At 39.4% G+C, this 25,986-nt stretch overlaps 1 protein-coding gene across 1 annotated transcript in view; it reads right to left on the reverse strand.

Annotated features, from left to right (window-relative positions):
- Window positions 1–25,986, reverse strand: part of ex (expanded) — a 102,636-nt gene that overhangs the window by 21,039 nt on the left and 55,611 nt on the right. Inside the window, exons 4-8 of the mRNA XM_068229185.1 lie at window positions 21,775–21,854; window positions 10,497–10,692; window positions 8,237–8,467; window positions 5,861–5,926; window positions 20–194 (exon numbers count right to left, since the gene is read on the reverse strand). Coding sequence (XP_068085286.1) covers window positions 20–194; window positions 5,861–5,926; window positions 8,237–8,467; window positions 10,497–10,692; window positions 21,775–21,854 — 748 coding nt within the window. The remainder of the gene's footprint in view (window positions 1–19; window positions 195–5,860; window positions 5,927–8,236; window positions 8,468–10,496; window positions 10,693–21,774; window positions 21,855–25,986) is intronic.

The raw sequence follows: 25,986 nt of genomic DNA on the forward strand, positions 1-25,986 counted from the left end.
TTAAAACTAAATCCAATACCTTCTTCCTCACGACGTCGAACCTCAGACAGCCGAGGTTGAATGGCCATACTGAACTGATGAGTAACTCGGCACAGAAAGAGAAGGTGTTTGCTCTTTTCGTCGCTACTTGTATAATACGTGAACTTCTCTCCAGATGCTGGCCAGTTGAGGGCTCTGATCTCAAACTTCTTCCTCTGAAACACCAAAAACAAGAAATATAGAAACACAATAGGATTTGTCTCCTGTCTGTTCCTGTTGGGACCCTTTTCTCCTTCTGTGATCGGCCTGCTTTCCTGTGTATTCATACTGTGTTGAAGCCTGCCTTCCTGATAAAGGTTGGAAGCAGAAATGATCTTGGTGGGTGCTGAGAAGAGCTAGGACTAATGAGGAGATAGTCTTTTTTTTTTTTTTTTTTGGTTTAATATTTCACCTTGTCCCGTCTTTCTGTTGCTCCTTCCAGTTTCATTGCTGTTATCCTGTTGGCTATTGCTAGCTTGGTGAGGGTAGGATGCATGAGAACTCCATGTTACGGTGTTTTGTGTGTGGTGTGCGAGTTGCAAGGATGTTGGAGGCAGCTCAAACGCCCAGCTCCCGAGGCAACAGAACTAACTGTCTGAGATCTAGGCAGGAATCAAACCCAGAGTCCTGATGACCGAAGGCCAAAATACTGACCACTCAGCCATGGCAACAGACTTTAACAGGAACTTCTCTGCAATGTTCTGGGCGCGTGACTTTGCTGATGGTGATTTGTCTGTCAGATGAGGACATTAAAGCCTTGATCAGCCTTCCTGGTGCTACTCAAAAGGGATAGGCTATGTGCCGACACCGGGTTTTACCCCTGTCCCTCGTCATCATCCCATATCCAGACATGCAGGTCGCCCAAAGGTGTCAAATAGAAAGACCTGCACCAGGTGAGCCAAAGATGTCTTCGAACATAAATTAAATAAATAAATAAATCTGTAAGCTATACATTTTTTCTGTGTTACTGTGAAATAGAATCTGTGGATTGATTGATTGATTGATTGATTGATTGATTGATTGATTGATTGATTGATTGATTGATTGATTGATTGATTGATTGATTGATTGATTGATTGATTGATTGATTGATTGATATACGGTTCAACCCAGAAAAAAACCAAATAAGCCTTTGTACTTCTAGTGGTGTAATTTTCCTTCCCGAACTCATTACCTCATTGCGACAGGCACTGGATAAAAGTATTAATATTTAAAATAACAGTTGTAATTTAGAAAACAAGTGTGAAGAAGTTGGGAAACACTGAACTAGAGACTGTTATGTTGTATCCACAACGTTTTCATCCCATGTGTAAACGTTAACAAGCCAGAAAAGCTAAATTGTAGCTGCTTATACAAATGCCTTTTCTGGTTGCACAGCATAGTTTTTGTGGTGTTTGTATGAAATAATAATGAAGCTAAGGTAATCTATCAGGAACTGTGTAAGCCGTGTGAACTGGCAGCTTATTACAGATTCCAACCACAGGCTATAACCGAACATAAATGTTATAAAAGATATTGAAATTTGTCTGTCATCTCTAAAGAGCAATAGCTGCTAATAAACCTAGCTTCATTATCAAAAGACCACATGGATTACAAACATCGCTATATCGAGAACAGCTCTACACCTCTATCAGAAACTACAGAAGGTGGTGCTTTTTTCTTCTTGCATGCCCTGCCCATCCAGCCTACATATCTTTGTGAAGGAGATCATGTCAGGTTCTTTTAAATAATTGTTCCAGGTTTGGTAAACACACAACAAAGACTCCAGTATGTGCGAATACAGGAATAGGTGAAGAGCCAAAATAAAGATGCATTGTTCATCAATCAGTGTCAAGGGCTAGGGTGGATGATGAACCAGGTGAGAAAAAGAACATCCATTGTAGTGTGATGTCTTCCTAAAGGAGGCCTCTCCGACGTGCAGCTAATACATTCTGGGTGTGACCGTCTTGCAGCCTTGATTCAGATATACAATGCTAATTAAGAAGACAAGAGTTTCCCTTTGTTCCCCTTATGGGACAAACTTTATCTCTCTACTTCCAGCTGGAATCATTGCTTCTTAAAAGGAAATTAGAACTTTATTTCTATCATCAGTTATTGGTTATCAATTGTACAAATAAGCACTGAAATACAGATGTGAGAGGGATAGTATGTATTTTCAACAGAAAATGGGCTGACACAAGCTAAAACTTTATGAGTATGCTTACAATTTCATCATCAGAGATCGGATTTTTTATGACCTAATAAATGTTGAAAAAGTATCTATAATATTACTTTTAAAATCTTCATAAATGATTCAAAATGATTGCAAAAATGACCCAAAAATATAAATGAGAACATATATTGCCCTTATTACCTATAACTTGTAATGGACTGTATATAATTAATAAGTGTTGTCAAATAATAATAATAATAATAATAATAATAATAATAATAATAATAATAATACAAAACACATAATATTTAAGTCCTCTTTTAGAAAGCAGTTCTTGCAAGCAAAATAACAGAACATCTATATGTTGTCATTGTTAGTATACTAATTATGCAATCTACTGACATTCCGAATACCACATGTCTGTTGTGACCCATATGTTTTATCTGCTGCCCCTTTCACTTTGCATATTTCTCAGAAAGATATTCGACCATCTGTAGAACTCACCAAATTGTGAAATCATTTTCCTTCAATGGACGGACAGCTAAAGCATTCTAACACTAAATAAAACTCGCACTCTATAAAACGATACTAACAAGGACGTGTATGTATGTTAGTACTCGGACACTTCAGTAACCTGAGTTAAATGTGAATTTGTACCCACTACAGTGACAATAGCCCCCTCTCTCACTGCAACCCATCCAGATCAGAAGCCATGTCTCGTCGCTCTGTAGGGACGTGGATTTCCAAACAGTTCGGAAAATGGTTGTGGAAGGTTACCTTATTTCATTGTTTTCAAACCGACTACTGAATCTTTTGATGTTTGAGTATTGTCCTTAATTGAAAGCTCAGAAGAGAGTCAAATATGTTTAATACCCAACATAAATGCATAAAAATGGCTAAAAGATTTTACTTGAAACACTAGTTATGCCAGTTTTTTTATTACTGTGATACAGTTTACATCGACAGCACTGATGAGCCACTACATAAGTTAGAGCGCACACAAAATGTAAGTGTGAGGTTCATCTGCAACCTCAAATACACAGACCATTTGACATCGTCGTACACCAAACTCCGCTGGCTCCGCACTGTCTAACCTTACTGCAACAATCTGTAAATGTCAATTCTCCTCCTTATCTGAAACTTAATCTCACATTACACCACGAAGAAAACACAAGAACACAGAACATGTATATTCTTACCATAGCCAGTCACATGGCAATTCCTTTACAGTGACTGCAAATGGAACAACCTGCCTCAAGACATCAGTGTCCAAGGAATTTAAAAGAGCATGTGCAAAATGTTTGATGGAAAAGTACAAATAGCAAGGAAGCATCACTTTCCTACTTCCTGATTTTCTTTTCTTTAAATCCTCTTCCTCCCATCTACATTATCCTTACTCTGTACCTTTCTTAACTTGGGTGAAAACTCACAGAACAAGAGCTATATTTCACAGATAATCCTATTTTGTTTAGTAATTCTCTTTTTGTTTTTACAACTTTAATGTTTTATATGTATCTTAAAACCTGCACTCCTTTTCTGTACTATTGTGCTCTTTCTCCTTGACTTTTGTACAAGTAGTTACTGTTAGCTATAATTCTACACAGTTTATGATTGATAGGTTACTTTTAAATGTAATTAGTTATCAATGTTATTTTGATACTGGTTAAATGTTAAACAGGGACAGCTGTCCCTAACTTTGCCAGGATAAATAATCTATCCATCTAAATGATAATGCAAAACAAAGGGAAAAGACTTATAGAGACAAGAATTTAATGTAAGAAACTGCTGAAAAAGACAAAACAATAAGGCAAAATGAAAAAAAATAACTAAACATAAAAAATGGCAAAAAAAAAATACTCCATAAATATGTATTTCTGTAATAAGGGTCCATGATCAGGATTTATGTGTAAGTTAACAACATGTATGATGGACCAGTTTAAAGACAACATGTCGTCAAATAGTTTTTTTTTATAACTGTTAGGTTTTTCAGTGCCGGCCCCGTGGTGTAGGGGTAGCGTGCCTGCCTCTTACCTGGAGGCCCCGGGTTCGATTCCCGGCCAGGTCAGGGATTTTTACCTCGACCTGAGCGCTGATTCGAGGTCCACTCAGCCTACGTGATTAGAATTGAGGAGCTATCTGACGGTGAGATAGCGGCCCCGGTCTAGAAAGCCAAGAATAACGGCCGAGAGGATTTGTCGTGCTGACCACACGACACCTCATAATCTGCAGGCACTCGGGCTGAGCAGCAGTCACTTGGTAGGCCAAGGCCCTTCAAGGGTTGTAGTTCCATGGGGTTTGGTTTTTTTTTAGGTTTTTCAGTCACCGAAACTAACTTTGAATAAATAAACAACTTTATTACGTTGTTTCTGTTATCGTTTTCAAGTAGTTTATAAATTAGTTTCTATAGAGTGAAGAACCTAACCAATGAGATGAAACTGATACTACATAAATCATGTCATCAAAACAAAGGCCCTGTTCATCACAGCCTTCCACCTTCTTGAGGATGGTATGTGTTGCAACAATTGCAAGAGATTTTTATTTTTATAAAACAGTTCTAGGCTAGAATCTTTATTTCGAGCAGGAGGGTCACAAAACATCTAATCACAACAGTGAGCTAATTCGATAGCAGCCGACAGCTAAGTGGTTTGTTCTCCTGATCAAGAAAACCAACATTCAATAGTGAGTTTGCCTTCTCCTATGGTAGCTCGAGGTTAACTCAACCCGCAGCAGTGCTATAGGGAGGAGTGCTCATACTGACTACTCTATTGCCACGCAGGCACAGGGAGTATTTAAAGAATTCACTGCCATTCCTGCCCTGCTTTGTATTAATTTTTTTTTTTAATTTATAAAATATTAAAACTAATTATCAGCAGGTCCGCCTCTGTGGTGTAGTGGTTAGCATGATTAGCTGCCACCCCCAGAGGCCCGGGTTCGATTCCCGGCTCTGCCACGAAATTTGAAAAGTGGTATGAGGGCTGGAACGGGGTCCACTCAGCCTTCGGAGGTCAACTGAGTAGAGGTGGGTTCGATTCCCACCTCAGCCGTCCTGGAAGTGGTTTTCCGTGGTTTCCCACTTCTCCTCCAGGCGAATGCCGGGATGGTACCCAACATAAGGCCACGGCCGCTTCCTTCCCTCTTCCTTGCCTATCCCTTCCAATCTTCCCATCCCTCCACAAGGCCCCTGTTCAGCATAGCAGGTGAGGCCACCTGGGCGAGGTACTGGTCATTCTCCCCAGTTGTATCCCCCGACCCAAGGACACTGCCCTTGAGGCGGTAAAGGTGGGATCCAATGCTGTGTCCGAGGGAAAAGCCGACCCTGGAGGGTAAACGGATGATGATGATGATGATGATTATCAGCAGTTATTATTTATTGTCTGTCAGTAAAGTTACCAGCCTATACGCTGACTGAAACCTTGATCCTGGCAAATAAAGATATGATTGCACTAGTCTATAATTATAGTCAAACAAAGTCAAGTGAAAACAGGAAAGAAGAAAGAGGGAGCACGCTAGACAGATGGCGTTGTGTTGGAGGAAGTTTATGACTAGTATGTGAACAGGATATTAGAAGAAAGTTCAATTTTGTGCATGCAAATGAACATATTCGAGGACAACAACTAATGACAAGCAAGAAAAGTCAGCGCTAAGATTACATCTAACATCTACTCTGAATAGAAAGAACTTTATACTTACATCAAAGCACAGCTTTCCTATGTTATTCCACAAAAAGGTAGCCGTTAAGGTTTTGGTGGAATTTTCCTGGAAAAACAAGAAATTGCATATCAAATAAACAAATTGCAGCTATCTTGTGATTCCTTGAAAACAACATATTAATGTCTTCATACAAAGCTCCTCAACACAGCTGAATTTACTTTGCCGGCCTGCTTAACAATTAACATTGTTGTTTTAAAGAATGCCCCACTGAATTTTCCACCTTTGTTGATTTTAGCCCAATTTAGAGTAATTCAGAGAGACAGTTAATAAAATTAAGAAAATGAAAACTTGGGATTAAATTGAGCAATTAGTTTCAGAATTTCTTCTGGAAATGAATAGTGTCCAAAGAATAGGACTTGTATTTAGCAAGTTCTTCATCAAGCTAATCTAACATAATGACCTATAATAATAATAATTTTGTGTGGCTATTTCTAGCTGAGTGCAGCCCTTATAAGACAGACCCTCCGATGACGGTGGGCGGCATCTGCCATGAGTAGGTAACTGCGTGTTATTGTGGTGGAGGGTAGTGTTATGTGTGGTGTGTGATTTGCAGGGATGTTGGGGACAGCACAAACACCCAGCCCCTGAGCCATTGGAATTAACCAATTAAGGTTAAAATCCCCGACCCGGCCGGGAATCGAACCCGGGACCCTCTGAACTGAAGGCCAGTACGCTGACCATTCAGCCAACGAGTCGGACACATAATGACCTGAGAGATGAACATCAGCATATGTACTATGTGTGACCATAAGAAATGCCCGCACATGTAATGTTACAATTTGTAAAAACAATCAATTATTCGTATACACAAATAAAGACCTGCATGGACCAGATTAAAACTCCCACTTCATGGGAGGAAAATGCAAAAGTTTCCTCAATGCCCAAATGACAAAATGAGATAGTAGACAAATTCTGCTGCCTCAGTAACAACAAAACCACAGACAACAGAACAAGGTGGTGCTGGTTTGTGCCCCTTAAGGAGTTAAAAGAAATAACTCAAGTTGCTCGCTCTGCCTACTGTGACCAACACTGTGGTCAATAACCCCATTGATGTGTAGTTCCATACAACTCTCATGACTAAAACAAAAAGCACTACCCTCAATTTCAATGTCAATTAAGAGCAGAACCCCAATTATTCAAGGTCTTTCCTAGGTTTTTTAGTAATCAATCATCCCTGCTAAAATTCTACGTGTCCACTAAAATATAATAAAGCATCCACAAAGAGATCCTGCTTGAAGCTACATTTGACATTCACAACACGTGGCATTTTTATTTGTTGAATAAGCATAAGCCTTACTGTCTGTATTCTAAGGTTTTGGAAACGATGATAAAAGTGGATGTGTGTTAAAATGTTGGTGGATTATTATTATTATTATTATTATTATTATTATTATTATTATTATTATTATTATTATTATTATTATTATTATTATTATTATTATTATTATTATTATCCTGGTGCAGGCCTTGTAAGGCAGACCCTCTGACAACAGAAAACGACATCTGCCATGTAGTGGGTTGATGACCACGCGACCCTTAGCTGAGTCCTGGCATTGCTTCCACTTGCTTGAGTCAGGCTCTTCACTTTCATCTATCCTATCCGACCTGCACTGGTCGACTCTGGTTCTTTTGCGACCCCGACATTATTACGTATGGAGGCTTAGGGAGTTTTTCATTTTCACACCCTTGGTGGCCCTTGTCTTTCTTTGGATCCTGTCCATTTTTTCCCTGAGATTAGTGTTAATAGAGGATGGTTGCCCAGCTGTATTGGTTGCCCAGCTGTATTTCCTCTTAAAACAAAATCACCACCACCACTCTGCCATGTATGGCAAACTGCGTGTTAGTGTGGTGGAGGATGGTGTTAGGTGTGGTCTGCGAGTTGCAGGAATGTTGGGGACAGTACAAACACCCAGGCCCTGAGGACCAAAAGTCAGTATTGGCCATCCAACTAAGAAGCTGGACAATAGTGGTGGAGAAAATCACCAGTTTATTGAATGTGAATGAAAAAAATCTTAATGACTGGCTGGATACAGAGTTTTGGACAAAAAATAAAAAGTTAACGGCATTAATGCTGACCCTTTGTGCGAGGCTACTACCCTGAGTGACAGTGGTAAGAAAGGAGGAGACTGTACTCCTCTACAAATTGCACTTGAATCAGCAGAAACTTTTACAAAGTTTATGAAGCAAAAAGATAACACTCCATTCTCAGACATTCCTTTACTCTGGAGGATCATAACTGTTGGTAGCAAAGTTACTCCTTTGAAAGAACTTAAAATAAGGTAAGAACAAGTCAAACAGATTATCTCTTCCTCCCCTCCCCTTCACTATGATGGATGATTGCAGTACAGTGTTTACCTCATATATGTGTATGCCCTTGGCACAGATAGCGAGCCACACGGAGCCCTGGCCCTGTTCCTGCTTCTTGTGTTTAAGACGATACAGGTGGGAGTTGTGGGTGAGCGGGGACACTTCGGGCGACGACGCCTCTCGGATGTACTGCCGCTCTGCCTCGCCCTTGCTGATGCCGCTGTTGTCGCGGTGCAGTGCTGGCACGGTCTGCAGTAGCTGATTCTCCCCTGACACCATCTGCAATGTTCATACACAACTTACAATTTTAAAAAAAGAACACTTTTTATTGGAATAATTTTACATCACTTCATAACTTTGCTTACATAATACCCACTCCTCACAGATGTGACAAGAATGAATTACAATGGCTCCTCTTGCTGTTATTCAACAACAACATCATCATCATCGATTCTCCATTCCAACATGCCAACTGTGGGAAGAAATAAGCTTCCTCCAGAATCCTCTGCCTTGTCCTCCAGTATCTTTTCTTCCTGGCCAGGTTTCCTCTTCCTTCCATTTATCTTCCTTTAGCCTTGAGTGTTGTTAATGGTTCCATTTTCATTTTTAAGAAAAGCCCACACCACAACAGTCCCCAAGGACCATGGCCTACAAAGTGACCGCTGCTCAGCCCAAAGACCTGCAGATTATGAGGTGCCGTGTGGTCAACACGACAAATCCTCTTGGCCGTTATTCTTGACTTCCTAGATTGGGTCCATTTTCATAATGTGCCAAAAACATTGCAGTTGTAGTTGAAGAATATCAAACACAGCTCTGTTGTAGCTTTGGTTGGAGGTGGATTTCTGGTCTTCTGTATGCTCGAACTAAGAACTTCATACCTGAAGCTTGTTGATGACTATTGCACCTACTAGTTAGAATTGCAATTTCCAGTCCATAGGTCAGAATGAGTACCAAATATATCTTATAAAGTGATGATTTTGCATCACATTAGTTGTGAAACAGAACTGTAGAACACTGCATCCGTTTTAACCCTGCTGCTAATTTCATATGTAACTGTGTTGTCTGCTGACAAAATACTTTCAAGGTATCTGTTCAAGTCTCCATTAGAGTGCTTTCCTTCTTCGGCTCATCACCAAACATACTGTTTAGTTTGACTGATTTTAAATCCAAACTTGTTGAATTCCCTTGTAATCGCTATTACTTCAACAGAAAGCATACGCTAATCTTCATGCAAGAAGCTTTAGGCACATGAGAACCATGTAGGTACAGTAAACAAGGCTCATTCTGTGTGTGAATCTATATGGACATGTAGCAAGTGCTTTGTTCACGTTTTTTGAACAGACTTCTTTTTTAAACTGGTGTGCACGTGTAGATACCTATTTCCAAGTTAATGTTATCTTTTTCTGCTTCCGTTCATGTGCAGTCAATATTTCTATTTACCTCCGTCAGTAACCCTGTGCTGTGACAATAGCTTTGCATGCAGAGTTTGTCCATCTTCTTCTTGGTCGTACTCTCTCTACCTCTTCCTCCCATATCTGTGCCATTCCTGCCCATAAGGTGACGATACCAAAGCAAGCATTCCTCTTTCACTATTTTAGATATTAAGGTTAGTAATAAAATAATAATAGTATATACAGAATGGTGTAAGAGTAACTTTATACCCTGTACCTGTATATTTAATGTCCCATCAACTGCTACAATGTTTAAATGAATACTCTGAAGACTGGCATATCCTGGAGGCACTGTTTATTTCAACTCCTATGTGAACTCAACACATGAATTACACATTGTGTACTGATGTAGGGCAAGTGAGAGAAGTGAAATAAAGAGAGACCACACAGAAGGCCAAAGGAACAGTGGGAGAGATTGAGATCTGAGGTAGAGAAACGGTGACTTAACGCTAAACCAGAAATGTTCACTCCCTGATATCGCTGCTGAATTTAGTATTGTTGTTGATACAAGAAGAAAACAGTGGATATTAAATACATTGTGTGGTGTTCTTGTAACAATCCTTTGCCTAACTAATAAAAAAAATAGAGATTTAATTTATTGCAATATTTAATAAATAACAATAAATTATCTTTCTCCATGAGGCTGCACTTACACATATCAATGAAATTCCATTAAACAACAACAATGTACAGCACATTATAACACACATTCAATGATGAAATGAAATAAAAATTGAGCTAAACACTTACTTTCTGTAAATGTCCTTCTACCATACATTGTGAAAACAAGTAACAACAACTGCATCAATTCAGCTGTGCGGTCTATAGGACCGTTGGCCTTGCGGTCTGTGGCTTACCTGCTGAGGGAAGTAATCTGCAGGCTGAAAATAGGAGCCCACATGTCGCTCTTCATTGTAGTCTCCCAGGTCCGCTTGGAGAGCATAGCCTGCCAGCAGGTAGAGCACCTCCTGGCTGGAGCAGGCGTGTAGCAGCCCTCGGTGCAACACATTGTCTCGCAGCTGCAGGTAATAATGGTGGCGGGTCACCTCGTCCCTATAACAGTAACTTGCTATCAAAATATCTCCTTGATTTTACATCACACTAACTACATTTTTATGGTTTTCTGAGATGCCTAGGTTCTGGAATTTTGTCCTGAAAGAGACTTTTTACAGGCTGGTAAATCTGTCAACATGTGGCTGGCATATCTGACCAGACTAACAAAGGAACCTCCTGCCTTCAAGATTCACTGAGGAGCCCATCATAAATGTTGATTTGGGAAGTGTAGTTTAAAAAGAAAGCCAGATAAACACAAGAAAGGAGAAGAGACATAAGATAAAGATCAATGATGGTGATTCAAGACCAGGAACAAAGGACAATACAGAAGGAGATAAGGATCCCAAGAGTCAATATAATGTATGTGTTCCTTTCCATTACTACTGTAGGAAGAAGTGGGCTACTTCAATAACACCATCATCACAGACGCGCAAGTCGCCCGTGCATCGCTAGTAGAGGAACAAAGAGCAACTCATTACGGCAGTAACAAGACACACCTCAGTGCATGCTGTCCCATTACTATGTACATTTGATAAATGGTGTTCAAACAAGCTTGGCAGCAGAAGATCTGTTGGCAGGCAAACCACTCTTGTTTGGAACACAACCAACTGAATGTATCGTATCGCTCTGAATGTGTAACCATGTGATGTATTGTTCTGATGTACATCTCATTGAGAAGAACAAGTGTTGAGGGGAAAGTTTTATGATGTGAATGTTGAACATTTTGCAGGTGCGTGTCCAAAGTGTTTTTATTTTATTCCAGTTCCTGATCATGGAGAAGGACAACAGTTGCAGACAACCAAGCTGCGTAGTGTTTGAGAGTTTGCCTCACATGATGGGGCTCCCACAGGATACCTGCTTTGTTGGTATTACCAATTTTGTTGAACTATCCCATCCCATCCAATTCACTTTTGATGCCTTCACACGTCATATTTAGTCTCACAATTCATATATAGTATATTTATTTATTTATTCATTCATTCATTTGATGGAACCATCAAGAACCATGTTAAGTCTTGTTACATTTGGCAGTGAAGTTTGATTTCTTTTGAGCCCAGAATTCCCTTTCTTTCTGAGTGGGCCTGCTTGCGTTCCTCTGTCCAAGGGAAAGCGTGTCTTCTTTTTGATTGTTCATTTCAGTTTAGCCCATTCATCACTATCTTTTTTTCGGAAAAGTCCTGTGTCAAAGGCGTCTTCTGGTTTAATCTGCAGTACTTGAAGGTCTTCTTTGGTATTTCTAAACCAAGGCATCGTGGTTTTACGTGTTGAATCAAATAAGTGAAAAATTTGTTTGGTCAACCTGTTTCCGTCCATTCGTTTGAAGTGACCGTAAAATCGTGCCCGACTTTTGCGGATAGTGTCCGTAATTTTTTCTATTCATTTGTTTATTTATTTTACATTTTATCACATACACTGGAGCACTCTAGTCAATTATACAGAGGAATTTTTGCTTTTCTATCAGGCCAATGTTTCTTCATTTTGAGAGATACTGCCTTTCTTTCTACAAATGAAAACACCCTTCCATTAGACCTTTTATTAATCTTGGTTTGTAGCCGAATGTGTGTGTCTTGAAGTATCTTAATTTTGTTTGTTTTATTCTTAAGATTATCTATTGTTATTTGGATTTTAGTCCTTGGAAGAGCCGACCGAAAACTACCTTTCAGCTGAGCAATTTGAAACAAGAGTAGGCTACGTAAATAAACTAAAACGCGGTGACTCAAATACAAAGTTCACAAAAGAAACAGCGACTATTTAGCAGTTCAAATCAGTTATAAACAGCGTAGGAAACGAATGATGTTGAGTTGTCCTAACAGTGCCCACGGCACCGCAGTATTCTTCCCTTATTCGTGTTTTAAGATATCCCTTTCCGAATGAATTCAAAACTTGTTTCTAAAGTTTTGCAAACATGCCACCCTGTATTCGGCCCTGATGATCATTCATCTTACAAAATATTATATTGTTTGTAGACATAACAGTGAAAGAGATGATTATATAAGATGGGCATAGTTCGTTTCAATATTGCTGTACCAATCGTCACGTTGTACTGAATGTTATATTTTCACCACTAAGTAACCAACTATTAGGTCGCAGAAATCGAATCAGTGTGTGTTTCTGAAATGAAAACAGCTTGTAACTCCGACCACCGTTTCGAAACTCGTTTGCGTGATGTGAAGTATTGTATTACCAGTGCTGCTTTATGGTGTCTAAGATATACATCAAGGGCTTCGTCAACGAACTTACTGAATGTGGATGTATCGCGGAATGATGAAGATCCCATGGGAAGAGCGGGACACCAACGAAGAGGTACGGTACTGTGTAGCGCCGGGAAACATGTGAAGTCTCAAAACACAAGAAGGCGGCCTATTTCGGTCACATCTTCCGAAATGACAAATGAATACAGTCTTATACAACTGATCGTTGAAGAGAAACGTGGAGCTGAGTGGGGAAGATCACCGCGGACTCGGAGCCTCCGACACTGATTCGACATCCACGATACAGCGATTTTGAAATGGGAAACACAAAATGGGAACAATTATTCCAGCCTTCTGTGAGAAGTTCGCATCAGAAGAAGAAGGAGGCTGTGTGCCGTGTAGAGTACAGGACTTAATACAGAGCTAAGATGGTGTGATTCAGACACAAGCGCACTTACAAATTGGACCATTCAATCTCCCTATATCAAAATAATTAGACCTTTTTCGATATGAATATGTCTTATGGATGGAGGTCATCCGAAAATTTGTGTAACGTGACGCGACAAACTGTGACGGAAGTGACGTCACATTAGTCGTTAATGTAAGCCTTGGCCGCCAAAGATGCTGTGGCTACAAGTTAAGTTCCTTCGACGTAGAGTTGCAGTTCTCTTTGATATGACATGTGAGTTTCATTTATTGAAAGACATATTCATGACCATTAGCTGTTCGCAAAGGGAAAGTGTATGCTGTAATGACCGCCAGAAGGAATGTGAACGAGGATAGTGAAACACAGATCTATGAAAACCGTTTGTAGCGTGCACATGTGTGTCTAGTTTACTTTAAACGAGCTTCGGGCAGTTTCATTTTATCTTTTTTAATAGCCATTATGCTAAGCTGGTAGTCGTGAACTTGTCTAGCATGTCAAATTAAAGGTGCAAGCCTAAGATCCCTTAAAACAAACCGAACAGGAAAGTTGTAAAATGAAATGGCATAGTGCCGGGAGTGTCCGAGGACATGATCGGCTCGCCAGGTGCAGGTCTTTTAATTTGACGTCCATAGGCGACCTGCGCGTCGTGATGAGGGTGACACATACACCCAGCACCCCGGGATTCGAACCCGAGACCCCTGTGACCAAAGGCTAGCAAGCTAGCCACGGAGCCGGACAGGAAAGCTGTAATAAAGCAAGAGCGAGTATTTTGAAGACCGTCCTTGAGCGGGGTCAGTTCAGATTGAATTTATTTAATTGAAGATTTGTACATTTTATGCTTGTTTGTACTCTAATTTATTAGAATAAAACACGTTGTTTTTGCTTGAAAGTCATATCCAGAGGCCTAAAACGACAAGTTAAATGTTCCTCAGCACTTGTTTGCACGGCCCCATTTTGTCCTTTGAACTGTTCTCCATGTAGCATCTTGTTTTATACAGAATACTGTTTGTTAATGCATGTGCTAGCCCTGTTTGCGCAATAAGTTTCTCTTTGTTTTCTCCCTGTTTAGGGGATTATCAGAGAACATGCACGTTGACTTCCTGTGTTCAGAATGCCTTGTCAAAAATAAAAAAGAGTTTGAGCAAAATTCTGGGAGAAAGAAAATGATTATATCTATAAATACAGTATAATTATTAGTGTAACTATTGTAATTCGTAAACCAATGCACACATAGTAGAAAATAACCATCATAGTGATAATAGCTGTTCTCCAAGTGTAAATATGGGTGATGCCTAAAAAAAAAAAAAAAAAAGGAATCTTCGCAGTGGCCATCACGAAGTCTGCTACTGTCTTCAGGCCATATCAGTGTGAATAGTATGAATGACAGTTTATGTTAAGATAATGATTCTGCCAGTAAAAAAAATGAACGGGAACATTATAATTAATATTGAGCTGCTGCCAATTGCTGTGTGGTCCATGTGGCAGCATAATTTGTTATGAAATCAGTAAAACGTCGTGCTACACTACACAATATACAGATGTGAAAGTTCCACTGCTTCTTGGCCAATATAAACAAACATCGCACTTTTTTGGATCCCAGAAAAATTAAAATATTTCAAAAATGGAAAAATAATGAACATTTTAATTTCAGGTTCATAAAAATGGAACAAAGCAAGGAAAGAACAGATACTGTAATCATGTGCTTAAAGTTTCATTTTTACTGATTGCACAGCAGGTACTCTATTCTGTATCTTTTATTTTCTACCTTCGCACCCTTTTTTTCAAGCCCATTCTTCAATGAGTAGGAACATGTATTTTGTTCTCTGCCTGCTTTTTCTTCTTCCAACAGAAATGCTCAGCACAAAAATGTAGGTTAATGTGCGCTGTTGAGTTTTGCTGACTTACACTATTTTTTCTTTAAACCATATAGGTGCAGGATGTTTGCATTCCTGGAAAGTAAGATGTTGAAGAAGTCCTGTAAGTGTCCTTAAAAGTTGTAGAGTCAGCGCGGAGTGTCCGAGCAGATAATCAGATTCAGTGCCAGTGACCCATCAGCACCCTACTTGGCACTTCTTCTTGATGTGGACTTGGGAAACCCTTTTGTTTTAGCTGCAAGCTGGCAACAACAGAACACACTTCTATATCTCCTAGGCACATTCAACGCAGATTACAAATCGTGCCATCAGTCGTTTATCTCAACTGTCCCCGATATTGTCCAGTGCCCTGTCTCCGTTCGGGCTTTTACACTAAAATTAGATAATTTTTGTTTGATCTCTATCTCCTATCATTCTCTCAATTTTGAGGATCGTGATCTCCTGAGAGGCTACTGGTCAGCTGTCTCAATCTCTTACGGTCCTCAGCCAGACGTTTTCAACCCAGTTATATTCTGGATAATGTTCGACCATCGAGTGGGGACTCGACCTTGCCGGGAACATTTCCAAGAATGATCAGTTTTTCTGTGCTGTCACTCCCACGTCGCATAGTGTGTCTAAAGAATTGTAAAACTTTGTTTATATGTTGTCGATAATCTGATTCTGGGGTTGTGTTGATTTATAATGGAATCATTGGTGCGAAATACAGTCCAAAGTTCGGGTAACATTCTTCGCCAACACCACATTTCAAATGAATCGATTTTTCTTCAGGACTGTAGCACGAAGAGTGGACGTCTCGGCTCCGCGGAGGAAAAATGAAAATACCAGACTGGACTTTACTCTCACTTCGAGTGGTAACAAGATAGAGCGATCCTTCCGTTTAATGGTCATGGCCGTTGTTCTATTAATCTCACAAGTACAGCTACCTGAAATGGAAATAACTGAACCAAGGTATAGCATTTCTGAGATCCTTGAAGATTTCTGTTCTGGCTCATTTAACAATCTTTATTTTGGTCTCATTTGAGCACTGACATTTTTGACACGAAAATGAGCTCTGCCATTTTCTTTCTCATCAGCATTAATGAGTGCAGTATCGTCTGCTAATGTAGGTTGGACATTTTCTTACCACCAACAGGAAATCAGTCATCCCATTCCTCAACTGCAGCTCTCACAAAGATAGTGAAGAACGCGGGTGACGGTATACAGCCCTGTCGGACATCCTTCTGGATCTTGAAATTCTCGAACACTTTGTTAGTTATGTATCTATATATATATATACACATATATATACATATATAAAGCAGAATGTCTGTCTGTCTGTCTGTCTGTCTGTCTGTCTGTCTGTCTGTCTGTCTGTCTGTCTGTCTGTCTGTCTGTCTGTCTGTCTGTCTGTCTGTCTGTCTGTCTGTCTGTTCCTTATACAAATCCATACTGTTCCACCAATCTGAACCAAATTTTGTATACTTACCTTTTAGGACCCTGCGGGTAACCCCATCTACAAGAAATTTTAACATCCCTCTCCATTCCATAGATTTAGGCCCTTTGGCACATTATCATAGACTAATATAGGTGAAATATTCAATTTATCGTTCAAGTACAAAACAAAGCTCATTTTAAACGCCACGAAGCGTAGAAAAAACTCGGTAAAGGGGGCCCGAAAACCATGTTTTATGGGCCTAAAACCAACCGTTTTGGAGATATTAGCACCACACTACCATGCTCTAGGAATTGGATGAAGAAATGGCCAGCAGTAACCATGACAACGTCATCTCAAGGATTCTGTAGTAGAATACAGGCCTGGTGTTCGAAGTAGGCACGTGCGTAAATGTAGGCTCGACCAAGGAAAGATTCTGCTACACATATGGCTGTCTGTAGAGATAGGCCACCCCTACGGGTTGTGGTCGGGGGAGGGAGGCATATATAAAAGTAACCGAAAATAGTGTCGAAACCATACGTTTCCGGGTCGCTGAGATAAACGACATGCGGAGTGTCCCTGTTCAAGTCCAAGTTCAGTCCCCATCGGCATGGGGGTGAGAAGGGGTGAAAAAAGAATGTCCAAAATGACCCAGTTTATGGATTTATGTGTGTGCATCCCTCTGAGCGGGAGTGCAAAGGGGGTGAAGTATAAAAGTAATAGGAAACGACCAATATTAAAGTAGAATCCATAGTTTTCGGTATCGCTGAGATGAATATTGACATTCCAGATGTCGTTTAAGTCCAAGTTCACCCGCATCGGCATGGGGGTGAGAAGGGGTGAAAAAAGAATGTCCAAAATGACCGAGATTATGGATGTATGTGTTATATTCCAGCATTATTCTATCACAGCTCTCAACCAAACTCGGTACGGATATGAGTTACTATCTCGAAAAGATGCTGTAGTGGTAAGACACCCCTGGGGGAGGGGTTGACATGTAAACTAATCGAAACCAGCCGATATTTGTGTCGAATTCATAGTTTCTGAGGTCACTGACATGAATAGTGTTACTCCGGGCGTCATTTAAGTCGAAGTTTCGCACCCATCGTCATGGTGATTTAGAAGGGGTGATAAAGAAAATACCCAAATTCACCGACATTAATGTTCTTTACACAGTTTTCGGTGTTGCTCGGCTGATTGTTCACAGTCCCAGTGACAGTTGGAATCGTGTACCGTAAAATGGGGTGAATGGGAACGGTTTTATAGTATTTTCTGTCGCTGTTTTCTTGATTTAGATAATTTAATAAATTTCTTCGTGTAGCAGTATTGATAAGGTCAGATAGCTAGTTATGGTACATGAAATGAACAGATTGGTACAAAAAGTTACGTGATATTGACTGAAAAATTAGTGTTCCCATTCACCCCAAATATGGGGTCAATAGGAACAGATACTTAAGTGTCCCGTCTAAACCTATTCTCCTCATACTGGGGTGAAAAGGAACACTGAAAACCTTTAAAAATGTTATTTAAGATCTGAAAAATGCATAAACAGTAAGAACTAATACAATAAGGTAATTGTCAACCTAAAACATGCTCCAAAATGTTACCATACGTGGAAATTTACATCGAATTTCAGGAGTCCCTTTCTAAAACGATTAGGGTGGTGTACCACACCAACAACGCTTGCCTTATCAATTTCACAGACATTTTCATGTTCGGACCACTTAAAAATGTGTCTGCTCTCAACTTTAGTTGGCACATACAGTAGGCCTACTTCAGAAACGTTACTGTGAAGCATTCCTAGTCCAACACTGGTGACTGTTTCAATGAAATAGGATTACTCTGAAGAATTTGGGTGATTTGATTAATGATCTGGATGGAGAAGTAAAATCTACCATAACCCAGACACCTTCTTCAATTCGTGCTTTCTTGTACACACCTCTCATTATTTTTTCAACCGGATGTAGTTCTCAGTTGCAGTCCTGCCTTAGGTGTGATTTGGGGTTCTGATTCTGGCATCCTTTGGTTGGGATTGGCAACTTTCTTTTACTAGCATGTTTATCAGTAGGAACTTCATTTTATTTTGAGATCTCCTTCTGCTGTTGCTAATCATCTGACAGATGTCCTTCTTGGCTATCATTTTCCAAGTTGTCAGCTTTCACACTCTGACAAGGAGGAATGTTTAGCTTTCTCTTTCTAATTTTTACTGTCCCAGGACTGAACCTCATATCATTGAGTACAGAAACAATGCAGTCATCAGTGATACCATTGTTTTCTTCAACATCATCCACCGTTTCTTCTGCTGATGAACGGGGCAAGCGACTTAGAATACGGTCTCTGTTCTGTTTAGACATATTCGTTGAGATAAAACATTTCCATGACGATTAAGGAAACTGAGTGCAAAGTCATAACCTGGCATATTGTTTCTGAACCTCTTCACAGTGACTCACATTCTATCAAGGTAAGCCTTAACAATACAGCGGAGTTCGTTATGCATCAAATAGGTAATCAGAGGAGAACACATCACCAGCTGATCAACCAAATGCTTTTCAGTATCTAAACAATGTCTGTCCAACTTTTGGCTATATTTCTATTCCTCCTTCACTTTTATTATATTTCATACGTCTGTTTAACACTGTTGTAGGAATGGCATACTTCTCTGAACATTTTCTGTATGATAATCCTCTTTTAATATCCTCTAATGCAGCAGAAAGTGTTTCTGGTGGGTCTTTCCTGTGGATTTTGCCCCTCTGATCTGGTTTATATTGCCTTGGCATCTTTCTTCAGCAACTGGAATACAGATAAAATAAGGGATAGAATTACCGAATAGTATTTATATGAAGACTGTATTCACATTTAAGCTCATTTTACACATCATCTCCGTGTTCCCATTCACCCCATTTTTCAATGATTTTGTTCATTAATTGTGCATAGTGTTAACGTAGAAAAGTGTGCTTGTATGTCATGGTAAAATTATGTTTAATTGTATCAAAACATGGCATAGTTACTTATTCTAGACATTAAAAGCACTTACCTCCACGTGATTTTCTAATCCAGAAGAAGATTTTATGGTCTTTAATAGCTATAAGAAATTCAAGGTTTCCTTATTGGGCACTATTGTTGCTAAAAGTTATTGTTATCCTTTCAGAGCACATAGAAATGGCGGGAAATAAGGATAGGGAATATTTTGGGTGAAAAAAATTGCACTGAACTGCTTTACATACGATGCAAACCTTCCATAAAATAAATTCCCTACTGTGTGTTCCCTTTCACCCCCATGTTCCTATTCACCCCATTTTGGTACATTATATCTATAATAAAACCAAACCAAACCAAACCCCATGGCACTACAGCCCTTGAAGGACCTTGGCCTACGAAGCGACCGCTGCTCAGCCCGAAGGCCTGCAGATTACGAGGTGTCGTGTGGTCAACACGACGAATCCTCTCGGCCGTTATTCTTGGCTTTCTAGACCGGGGCCGCCATCTCACCGTCAGATAGCTCCTCAATGCTAATCACGTAGGCTGAGTGGACCTCGAACCAGCCCTCAGGTCCAGGTAAAAATCCCTGACCTGGCCGGGAATCGAACCCGGGGCCTCCGGGTAAGAGGCAGGCACGCTACCCCTACACCACGGGGCCGGCTTATATCTATAATGCGACGCGTAAATACATTACGTTATAACGTCTTATTTTTATTATTGTTTGAAAGGATCTACTGCTTCCCAGACAATCTGGACTGCCACAAGGAAATACTTTATCAAAATAATTTCAAGCTAAAACGTAAAATTATACACATAACACTATTTCTAAATTTAGAAATTGATAAGAGAGTCCATAAACAATTAAGCAACGTCAAAATTAAGAAAAAGTAAAAATAAAACACTTGAAACAGGTAATACAAATCCTAAAAGTAAAAGGTATGAAAGAGAAAATCACCAAAACTGTAAATCTAGGCGTGCACAGTATCAACAGCTCTCAACCAAACTTCGTACAAATACGACTTACTCTCTCGAAAAGATACTGGAGGAGTAAAACACCTAGCAAACCTCGGGGAGGGAATGACGTACAAGAAAACGACCAATATTAGCGTCGAATCCATAGTTTCCGCGGTCGCTGAGTTGTATTGTGGCACTCTGGATGACATTTAAGTACCAGTTCAGTTGCGTAGGCTTGGCGAAAAGTGGTGATGAAGAAAATGTCCAAACTTACCGAGATTAGTTTGATTAACGAGAAACAAAAGAATCTATAAGACTTGAAATTAAACACATAATAATAAATTCTAAACTAACTTACAAAATAGTTCCTAATCAGTCAATGTCACAACAACGAAATCTACAAAAATTCACTTCACACATAATTAACTGGTAATAAAATACCTAAAAGTAAACGATCAATAAAATGCCCGGGCAGCGCCGGGTAATATAGTTAGTTTTAACTATAAATGAGTTGGCTTCATACAAATTCCTTATGAACCAAAACCAGATGTGCAGAACACCCATTTCCAACAAAACGTGTGACACAGTCAGAGGCCTTCCGGTAGTCTGAAACGATGATGAGAGGAAGATGACATTTTTTTCAATAAGCTGACGGATAAGGACTTACGTATGGTAACCGTTTGATTTACGGGCGAGAAATACCGTGTCATCAGGCTCATCCTACTCACTGTTCCTTGTTTTGTAGTGTATAACAGACTGATATCTGACAAAAGTTGGGATAAGGGCCGATCAAAAGCATCTTCCAGAACTTTAAACAAAATTCTGTGTACAAATATTTTAAAGCTAGCCGATGGTGAAGGTCAGTACTACACGAGCACTGGCCGGCTGATGTATTACGCATTACGATAGAAAAGTGCATGACGACGAATATTTCTCAGTTAAGAAGAACAATATTTTCTTAAGAATATAAAAATGGCCTGACTTGTCAGTATGCAACTACTTGATGTAGGTCTACCTGAAGTCTCAAGTGTACATTAATAAACTGAGGAATATTAGGGACACCTATGCAGGAAACATTTAAAACCGAGAGCAACATCTCCAGGGAGCCGAGTAAAACTTATCGGGGGGTGGGGTAGGAGAACGTTTGAAAAATGAGTGGACGTATATGTAACAATAAAGAACAATTGTATTTCATAGTGCTGATTACGGTCCCGGGACCTATTGTCCACAAACACGCATTCTTACCTGAGCAGCAGAGGGCTGTCAACGTAGAACTGGACTCGGAAATACAACACAAGTGATGGTCTGCCGTTTCCATCCAAACCCTGAAAATAAAAGAACATTTTGCAATGAAAGATGATATGGACATACAAAAACTATCTATATTCAAGGCTTCACAGACAGCTCAGAAACTCCCTTATAACAGCACGGTAGTTGAGTGCAGCAGTGCCAATACATTTAAATTGTACAAAGAACGAAAAGATTGAATAATCATGAAACAGAAACAAATGAAACTTGGAAATTATATTCATGAAAATAAGGGTAACCTTATACTGCGAGTCACCATTAGAAATGTCTGCTCGTATTTTGATGAAACAGTAGTGTTTAAGATTCACAGTGTGTGCGTGGTAACTGACCCCGTCAGTGATAATCTGATTAGTCTGTGATGAACTAAAACGGTCGCCGTTCGAGCGAAATGATCCACATTACATGCTGGGCTTCCTTTTGTTTTTTAGCGGATAAAACATTTGCACGTTCATTAAACATCCACCATGAGAGATTTTTATTAGAATAGGCTTGTATTTGAACTGAATGTCTGAGACATATCAATTCAAAATGTTAGCTCAATTATTCCTGAGCGGGAAGAAACAGTCGACATCTCATTTTAAGCTGTTACCTGAATGTTGTAAATAATTTCACGAATAATACAGTTTCAGGTCAATATTTTGAGACAAAACATAGTCATGTGACGGCTGCCTCCGAGATTGTTCGTCCAAAATTTCATGAAATTCGGACCAGCGTAGAAGTGATGTTGCGGAAAGCAGAGATTATCTTCTGCTCATGAACACCAATGATAAGAAACGGACGATACTAAGACATTTGTTTCTTTTCTGGTCCGCACGCACAGTAGCCGGCCAGAGCGCATGCCTGCATGCACACCGACCAGCTCCTTGATTATGGTCTTTACAACATTCCAGCCCTCCACAGTTTCCATGTACGTGCCATCCTAAGGCCGCCACTGATTTCTTTAAGGGTCTTCTCTTCTTTCCTCAATCCAAACATGTGTTTGTTCCTGAAACAACATTGTATTTTAAAATGGCTATTTAAATATGGTGTCATCCCCGTCAACTATCACCATGACAGCTAGAGCGAACAAACTCCTTCAATTCCTACAAGGTACAAGGAAGACTTGCACAAAATATTTTTTAAATAGCAGGTATGTCACTAACCAACATCACATTTTGAGAGCCCATTTTAACAGGGTAAAATACCTTTTAGATTCACTTATAATTATTCCTTATAGGCGGTAGTATTAACACAAAAATACCGGTAATTACGATTCGCAAAGAAATATCTTGCACCGGTACCTTAAGTTGAGGCAAACATTTCAATTTTTGATTGTGATTTGTTGCTATTTCCATCCCTGTTTGAGAAACCAAGGGAGAGAGATACTTGATATTATGCATGTACGCATGATGTTAACAGATAAGAAAAGTTTGGTAGTGTCGGAACAAATAGTTTCGCAGATATGAATCCATAAAATGGACCTTAAAACACGCATGTTTCACATCCACGTGGCCTTAAGAGAAAGTTAGAATGTTCCATCTTGCCAATGTTATTGTCCCTTTAGATCTGAAACCTTCAGAGATAGGACTTGAAAACATTTGTATCTGTATTTAACATCTGTTGAAAGTTCACTGAAGCAGAATTAAGTGACCTTTATGTTTTGTATATTAAGATTTATGATTTCCTTTCACATACAGTACCAGAGCGCATTCTTGGCTTACGCTACCTGAAACGTCAAGGATTTGTAGAATAATATTGGTGAGCAAAAGAAGAAGAAGAAGAAAAAAAAAACCGCTACAAACCTCAAAGTTAGAAACCATGTTATTTACAGTATGCAATTTGCATGAATGGTTTCAGAGTTATCGTCGTATCGGAACTGCACATACCGGTACTTGTATGTACAATATAGCCCTGTTATGGGCATTTATATTGTAGCTTACAGTAAAAGTCTACCTTGAAACAGGAACCATATGAGATGAATCACGTAACTTTTTCAAAATAAATTATTTATTCACCTAAATCTTAAGATTTAAAAAAAACAATAGCATAAGGCCTGTAATCTGCATGGATAGAACTATCGTTTTAGTGGAACTGCAGGAATGGTTTTTGTATATCGCATGACGAGATAGGCAGGCCTTTCTAAATCGCGGCTAAACTACAAACAATCTTCCCTGAGATAAAAAATCGAAGTATGGGCCAAAAATATGAAGTGCAGACAAAACTATAATTTTATTTATGCAAATAAATGGCTAGCAAAAGAACCGCGCTGAGAGAACTGTATTATTCGGTATTACAATCAGAATTGGTAACAAGAGCGCTGATGGATGATGCGACAAGTTAGCGACAACGGAACGTCTATATCACTTGAATTTCGGTAGCCGAGGATATTTTGGGTGGAGACATAGCATGCATCCACTGTAGTCTCGGCGACTCTCCCGGTGAACTAGCTACAATATTTGTGAATTTTGAATCTAAGGATCTCCCTGTTTTGGATGTCTTCTCGTGTGATTCCTGTCAATTTTGATTTCGTCAATCGATTTCGCAGCATCTGTCCCTGTTTTCATAGAATTCGACTATTAGTTTGACGCAAGTGTGATAAACTGATATAACTTGAAAACAATATTCTCTCACCCATGAGTAAATAATGCAAGTATCGAGCTAGAATTAGTATTTTACGATTATTATTATTATTATTATTATTATTATTATTATTATTATTATTATTATTATTATTATGTTATTTGCTTTACGTCGCACCAACACAGATAGGTCTTATGGCGACGATGTGATAAGGAAGGCCTAGGATGGGAAGGAAGCGGCCGTGGCCATAATTAAGGTCAGCCCCAGCATTTGCCTGGTGTGAAAATGGGAAACCACAGAAAACCATCTTCAGGGCTGCCGAGAGTGGGGTTCGAACCGACTATCTCCCGATAACTGGATACTGGCCGCACTTCAGCGACTGCAGCTATCGAGCTCGGTATTGTTATTATTATTATTATTATTATTATTATTATTATTATTATTATTATTATTATTATTATTATTATTATTACCTGTGATGTACATCCACTTATTAGTATCATTATTAGTTTACGATCGCATTATTTGTGAGGTTATGTCATAAAACATTTGTTGTATATAGATATTTATATGAGTTCAGTTAATGTAAGAACCTGTATATAATTTATTATTTCCTGAATATATGATTTGTAATCCACTACAGAATTGTGAAATACACTGTAACATCCAGAATGGTAGTGGGTAGACGAGAACTCTGTAGAATATTCTGTAAGGTACATTATATCTGGGCCTTAAGCACTCTAGAATTTATGAGAAAATGTATCTTTCCATAAGCCTGGCCAGGCACATATATAAAGAGCTGGTCTTGATGGTAGAGACGAGTTATAGTAAGAGTTATGGTTTAACAGGAATTATACTTGTGACCACGTGTTATGACATGCTGATAAGCAGTCAATTGTTTTAACGTTGCATGCGATCTCCGTGTGGCTTAGTCACTGCCTGCTGGATCTGCATCCGATGGCTGCTTATACTGCCTGCTCATTCCATGTTCAAACGTGTAACGCGACTTACAATTGATCTGCCGCTAGATGGTAGCACCAACCGTACCCAATTATCGCGTGAATACAACTAGATAAGCATACAAGCGTACAACAGTAACAGAAAAATTAAAGAATTTTCCGTATAAAGTGCTGCTCTAGGGAGTTATAGCTTTAAGACTTTTCGAGAAAGAGGTTTTGACGAACAAGAAAACCTTGAAACTTTTTCTGTATGGTACTTCCCTACATTACTAAGTAGAGGTTTCACGAATTTAGCAAACACAGCTTCCGGCACAAGTTCCTGGTGCTTATTGTTACTAAAACACTTTAAAATGTTACACTGGCACAAAGAAGGTAGAACATAGTTTTTATAGTCTGGAGCAGACTTGCAGATTTCTTGCAGTACGGTAGAGCCGCCTCAACAAATTTCTGTAGCCCAATAATTAGGCCAATAAATCTTTGCTGGGGATAGCGCAGGCCTCCTCTATCCGACTGTCTGATTAAGTGCATCAATGGGGAAGCGTTAACTGAGGTGGAAACGTTATTCAAGCACGTACTGCATTCTGTTTTTTCTTCGATTATCCGCACTAAATAACCACACACCAATGCCTGG

The sequence above is a fragment of the Anabrus simplex genome, chromosome 9 (genome assembly GCF_040414725.1).
Source record: "Anabrus simplex isolate iqAnaSimp1 chromosome 9, ASM4041472v1, whole genome shotgun sequence".
Lineage (NCBI taxonomy): Eukaryota > Metazoa > Arthropoda > Insecta > Orthoptera > Tettigoniidae > Anabrus > Anabrus simplex.